Source organism: Phalaenopsis equestris, unplaced genomic scaffold (assembly GCF_001263595.1).
Source record: "Phalaenopsis equestris unplaced genomic scaffold, ASM126359v1 Scaffold000151, whole genome shotgun sequence".
NCBI classification, from domain to species: domain Eukaryota; kingdom Viridiplantae; phylum Streptophyta; class Magnoliopsida; order Asparagales; family Orchidaceae; genus Phalaenopsis; species Phalaenopsis equestris.
In genome coordinates this window covers 1,060,347-1,067,207 of record NW_018164593.1, presented here as the reverse complement: position 1 = coordinate 1,067,207, position 6,861 = coordinate 1,060,347, and the positions used below count along the sequence as shown (strand labels likewise).

Here is a 6,861-nt window from a genome sequence, read left to right as displayed (position 1 = left end):
TATTTGAGGAGTAATTTTTTTAAAAAAATTAATTGACTACAAGACTACAAAAATTTATAATAAATTAAAATTATTAATGAAGAAAATAGAATAAAAAAGATTAAATTCGATTCAAATAATGTTTTAAATCTTATCCCAATCCTTAGCATCTTATGGCTACATGATTCAGACTCGAAGTATAAATGAGCCGAACACAAGGTGGGCCTGAGCTCGCTTACAACCATAATATAATCCCAGAAAATAAGTATGAAAATTGTGCCTATTTAAAACAAGAAAGAGGTATACACCTATGAAAACTATTTATTTACAATTGTAACACCGAGAAAATAATTTAATATTTAATCATCATCACAAAATTACACCGAAAATGCTTCATGGGGTCAAAGAGCCACACTGCCGGTTACCGGTTACCCGGTCAACTGCCTGAGCTCTTCAGCATTAAAGCGCGGAGCATAGCTCACATGAATAGACACGTGTCGTTAATTTCAGTTGGATAAGGCAGACAGGCCGAGCAACTATAAATAAACAGAAACCAAAGTATTCATTCTAATCGGGAAGTGTGCTTATTTCTTTCTACTTCTGCTCCACACTGGATCTGGATTCTGGAGGAGCTTAGGCAACCCAACAGAGGCCTCATTGCCGGCGATGTCAAGCTTATCGGCGTTAAGGTATTCCTATTGAGAGATTCTGCATCCATTTCATCTTCTTCACGCTACCAAATATCTAAGTTGCATAAACCCTAAATCTATCGTTTAATCAATCCATCAAACTTAGTTCTGAGCTGGGTGTGCACAAGCTAGTGAAGATTAGTTAGGGTTAGGATTAGAGATGAAGGATAGGCCGGCGATGTGAGGGCGATTGATCGTATAGACTTGGAGGAAGGGGAGATTGGCATGGCGGCTGAACAAGGGGGCCATCCGTCGGAGCCGATTCATTTACCGGCAGAAATCGACTGGGATATGCTCGACAAATCCCGATTCTTTTTCCTTGGCGCCGCGCTCTTTTCTGGCATCTCGGTGGCTCTATACCCTGCGATCGTCCTCAAGACTCGTCTCCAGATCTGCCAAACCCCTCTTTCCTGCTTCCGCGAAGCCGCCTTCATTCTCCGCCATGAGGGCTCTTACGGTTTCTATCGTGGATTCGCAACCTCCCTCGCTGGCACGATCCCCGCACGCGCCCTCTACATGACCGCGTTGGAGTTCACTAAAAGCACCGTCGGATCTGCGACCAGCCGCCTGGGCGTGCCAGATCCTGCAGCTGCTGCGGCGTCGAACGCCGCTGCTGGTCTCAGCGCGTCAGTCGCAGCGCAGATTGTCTGGACGCCGATCGATGTGGTTAGCCAGCGACTTATGGTGCAGGGCAGCGAAATGCCTTTGAAGTATCGCGGCGGCATCGATGCCTTCCTAAAGATTCTCCGCTCTGATGGCTTCCCCGGTCTCTACCGTGGATTTGGGATGTCGATTTTGACCTACGCGCCGTCCAGCGCGGTTTGGTGGGCTTCTTATTCCACGTCTCAAAGGATCATTTGGGGCGGAGTAGGGCTCTGGTTTAGCCGCCGAGATTCTTCTGTGGTGAAGCCGGGATATGGGACGGTGGCGGCGGTGCAAGGAGCAAGCGCGGCCATTGCTGGAGGAGCGGCGGCGCTTGTGACGATGCCATTGGACACGGTGAAGACCAGGATGCAGGTGATGGATGGGGGCGATGATGGAGGGAAGAGAATGATGACGATCAGACGGACGGTGAGGAGCTTGTTGAGGGAGGGAGGATGGATGGCTTGCTATAAGGGATTGGGTCCAAGATGGGCATCCATGTCGCTTTCTTCAGTCACCATGATCACTACCTACGAGTTCTTGAAGCGGCTGTCTGCTAAGAAGCAGAGGAGCTTCAATTGAGGTACGGGCATTATGGAAAATGATTTGAAAGAAATTAGGGTCCTAGTCTTTTTTTTTATTGGTATTATTTTTGTTTTGCATTTATGTGTTGTATATAAGGTGGGTTTTAGATGATGTTTGTTAGATTGAGGGGAGGGATTGATTTTTTTGAACACTTTGAGCTTGTGCTTTATTTTCGATGCAGGGGTTAGTCTTGTGTCTAGTTTAGCGAGAAATCGACGGAATAATTTTATGCTTAAACATAGTTGTTTCGTTGCGTTTTTTTCTATTGCTAGAATGGATAAAGTATATGTCAAAAAGATGAGTTCTTTTGTAACGCAAAATGATATAGGGAAATTTACATTTAAACTTCAAAATTCTCATTTATTTACACAACTAATACTTAAGTTATCATATTTACTCTTATAAAACTTTAATAGATAAATATTTTATGCATTCAAAAAAACTAAATGACATGGAGAAAAGGCTAAAGAAATTGATTGATTTGGTTTTAAACTTTGGTATTATAATAGAAGTCACATTAGAAATAGTGTATAGAAGTCACAATAGGTGTAATTATAGATAAATGTTTGACAAATAATGTTGTAAAAGTTGATAGAATTAGAGATAAAATTATAGCCCTAAAGATTATTGTTGATACTAAGATTTTTAACGTTTTAGGTATTTACGCTCTTCAAATATGTTCAGATCTAAGTTCAAAACAAGAAATTTGGAATAAGCTAGAAGAATTAATACAAATGATACCTCTTGAAACAAGAAATTTTATTGAAATAGATTTAAATGATCATATTGGTGGAGTGGTGGAATATTTTAGAAATTTTCATGGTGGCTACGGTTTTGGAGTGATTAACGAAGAATGTAGAACCATATTAGATTTTATTTTAGCTTATCATTTTGTTATTGCTAACAATTTATTTAAGAAAAGAGATGAGCCTATTATTATTTATAAGAATGAATCTAATAAAACACAAATAGGTTATTTTCTTATAACAAAAAGAGATCATTGAGAATGTAACGATTGTAAGATCGTTCCAAGTGAAAATTTAAGTATTTAATATCGATTAGTAGTTTTAGATTTTAAAATGAAGAGTTGTAAGACAAATATTACAATAAAATATCATCATAAAATTAATGAGACACTTAAAAGTCAAATAAAATAAGTTTTATGAGTAAACTTCAAGATTTCAAAATTTTTAATGTTCATGAAGAAACTAATTCAATGTGAGATATTGTAACAAATACTATTAAACAAGTGATAAAAGATGTCCTTGGAGAATCAAAAGATATATATATATATATATATATTATAAGAAGTTGTGTTATAAAAATTGGTTTAAATATAACAACTTAAAGAAATAGGAAAAATATAAGGTGACCCATATGGAATCTAAGAGAACAATTTGTGATTCTATGAATTATGCTTATAATGATCTTTATAATAGATTAAATAGTAGAAGAGTGCAAATATATGTATAAACTATCCAAACAAAAAGAAAAGAAAAGTAAGTATTTAATTCAAGTGTATTAAAGATGACAAATAAGTGATTTTCTTGGAGAAAGATATTCAACATATGTGGGTGGGCTATTTTTATTGTTAATATAATATATATATATTTTTTTACCGTTGCATTATTAAAAAAGAAGTTGAGGAGACTTTAAGAAAAATCAATAGGACCGTAGGACCTAATGATATCCCTATTGAAATGTGGAAATATCTGAGAGATTTGAGAGTTTCTTGGCAGAGACTTTAAGAAAAATCAAGAGTGAAAAATCAATAGGACCGTAGGACCTGATGATATCCCTATTGAAGTGTGGAAATATCTGAGAGATTTGAGAGTTTCTTGGCTAACTAAACTTTTTAATATTATTTTAAAAACTAAAAGGATGTCCGAGGAGTGGAGGAAAAGTATTTTAATTCCCATTTTAGGAATAAAAGGGATGCACAAGAGGGTACAAATTATATAAGCATTAAGTAAATGTGTCATACTTTAAAATTATGGGAATTGGTAATTCAACATAAGTTAAGATGTAATACTAAGATTTCTCATATTCAGTTTGGATTTATGTCGGACATGCCTACTATGAAAGATATACATTTATTGAGAGGTTTGTTGGAGAAGGACAGAGAGAGTAAGAAGGATTTACATTTAAATTTTATTGATTTAGAAAAAAGTTTACGATGAGGTTTTAATAGAATCTTTTTGGAGAATTCAAGAAAAGAAATGTGTCAATATTACTTATAATCAAATCATTGAAGATATGTATACTAGAGCTATTACTTGTGTTTGAAAAGGAGAATTGGCCAAGTATTTTTCTATTACAGTAGGATTACAATAGGGATCAACTTTAAACCCATATCTTCTTCGCTTTATAAATGCTCCTACTGGACATATATAAGAAGATGTACCTTAGTGTATGCTTTTTGTTCATGATATCCTTCTTGCGGATAAGAATAGAGAAAAGAGTTCAGAAAAAACTTGAATTATGGAGTTCCACATCGGAGTTTAAAGGCCTTCGTTTGAGTAGATCTAAGACTAAATACATTGAATGAAATTTTAGTAGTAATACCTCTAACGACAGAGTTGTAACTATGAGTGATCAAATCATTAAAAGTTGTGATCGTTTTAGATATCTCGGGTCTATTGTTCAAAGTGATGGTAATGTAGTGAAGATGTTATTAGAAGAATTCTGGTTGGTTAGTTGAAATGGAAGAATGCATCAGACCCGTTGTATGATAGAAAAGTACAGCGCGGACCTAAAGGAAAATTTTATAAGATGTTGATGAAACCTGCAATGACTTGTTGCATAGAATGTTGGCCTTTAAAAGAGAAACATAAAACAAAGTTAGTGTTGTTGAGACGAGAATGCTTAGGTGGATGAGTGACTTGACACTTGGAGATAAAATGATCCGTGAAAGGGTTGGTGTAGCTCGAGTTACAGAGAAATTTAGAGAGAGTCGTCTTAGATGGTTTGGTCACATTAAACATCGACCATGTGATCATCCAATTAGAACAATAGATGTTTTTATATTCAAATTAAGAAAGATAAAGGTAGACCTAAAAAGACTTGAGAGCATATTATATAAAAAAACTATCTTAATATATTAGAATTAAATGAAAATATAAAACTCAAGAGGACACAATGGAGAAAAAGTATTCCTGTAGCGGGCCCCACTTAGTGGAATAAAGGCTTGTTGTTGTTGTAAAAAATATCTCGAGATTCATGCTAAATGATAATATTTTTTTGATGATGCACCAATGATATTAAAGTATATAACCCAAAATAAAATTCTAACATAAAGTTTCTTCCCAGAAGATTATCAATATTTCTAAATAAAATAATTTGAGCTATAACATCTGCCATCAATAATTATTCTCATATATGGAGTTCAGAGTTAGTAGTTTAAATGGATGGAAAGAGGAAAATTACCAAAAAAAAAAAAAATGCAGAGGAGCTCAACACTTTCACAATTGTATGATAAAAAATGTTAGTACAGGGAAGAACTCAACTCTCTGCAATCGAAAATGAATTTTCTATGACAAACAATACAACTAATTGCCCAACCGGCTGACGAGCTCTGTTGGCCAAAGAGCACCTCGAGTACCCTATGCACCTCTCCTTGAAGCAAGAGTAATTATGTAGTTTTATATTTTATCCTTCCATATTTTATAAATAGAGGACCATAACATGTATTAGACTCTCTAGGCTCTTCTCTTTCAACCTCTCCTTTGTAGGAAGAAATTTCTCCTTTTTCCAATATAATAACTACATTCAAGAAATAAAAAGGGCCAAAGAGCCCAGGGACACCCCATCTTTGCTCTTACGGGGCAAGTTTCTCTTTCTCAATTTCTCTATCCCTGAATCTCTACTCTCTATCATTTGAGCATGATTCATAGAACAAATCTAGACCCAACATCTTAAAAAGTGAAAGGAGCGTAGATCATGCCGCTAGCAAGAAGTTGAGCATATCAAGGAAGAGAAAATCCTACACGGGAGATAAAAAAAATGTCCTTAAATCTCAAAGCATCCAAACACCGAGCTTTAAGCTCAACTCAGAAAGAACTATGGAGGCGGTTATCTTTTCTTTAGTGACAAGATGTGCGAAGAGTACAACACAAATCACCCCAATAACGAGTCTCAATGGTTGCTACCGTGAAGACAACAAAAAGATCCGCCGAAGACCTGGTGAAAGGTGCCGCTCGACCGAGGCGACGGTTCAACCGAGCAAATGAGCTGACGAGGAGTAAGAATTAAGTTGGGCAATATCATATCTTAAAACCGACTGACGATCTTTCCAAGAACTAGGTCGCCTATCAAAGCAGATAAAAAATTAACCCCAAACTGACACAAAAAGTTGCTAAAAACCAAGGGAGTATAACTAGTACATCACTGTCATCGCATTTTTTGTATTTAAAGTCTCTCATTCTTATCACAATTTTGCTTCTAAAAATTAAGAGACTTGGGGGCTTTTTGTCTAACAAAAATGTTTGCTCGGGAAGAACTCAACTCTCTGAATCTGAAAATGGGTTTTCTATGACGAACAACACAACAGAGTCGTTGGCTACTCCGGTTGGCTGCCCTTGTCCAACCAGCCAACCGATCAGCCACCCATGGTCGGTCATCTCAGCTTGTCGACTAACGAGCTCTGCCAACTGAATAGCATTTAAACGATAGTCCCGGACGACACTAGAATACCCTATGCAACTATCATTAGAGTGAGGTTAGTTACGTAATTTTGTATTTTATCCTTTCATCTTCTATAAATATGGGACCATAACATGCATTTAGGGGTGTAAACGAGCCGGGCACGAGCGAGCCCACGCATTGCTCGTGTTCGACTCGTTTATATTTCAAGCTGAAAAGTGTGTTTGTGTTCGGCTTATTTTCTTAGCGAGCCGAACACGAGTCGTTCACGAACAAATAGTCGTTTTGACAAATAAGATGTTAAGGATTGAGACAATATTTAAAA

The 6,861-nt window shown here is 36.5% G+C and overlaps 1 protein-coding gene across 1 annotated transcript; it reads left to right on the top strand.

Moving 5' to 3' along the window:
* The first annotated feature begins 532 nt into the window (after positions 1-532).
* Positions 533-2,132, top strand: LOC110021913 (solute carrier family 25 member 44-like). Its single transcript, XM_020720622.1, has 2 exons — positions 533-668; positions 775-2,132. Exon 2 carries the CDS (start codon positions 894-896, stop codon positions 1,890-1,892), a length of 999 nt encoding a protein of 332 aa, XP_020576281.1. The 5' UTR covers positions 533-668; positions 775-893; the 3' UTR covers positions 1,893-2,132.
* The last annotated feature ends 4,729 nt before the right edge of the window (positions 2,133-6,861 follow it).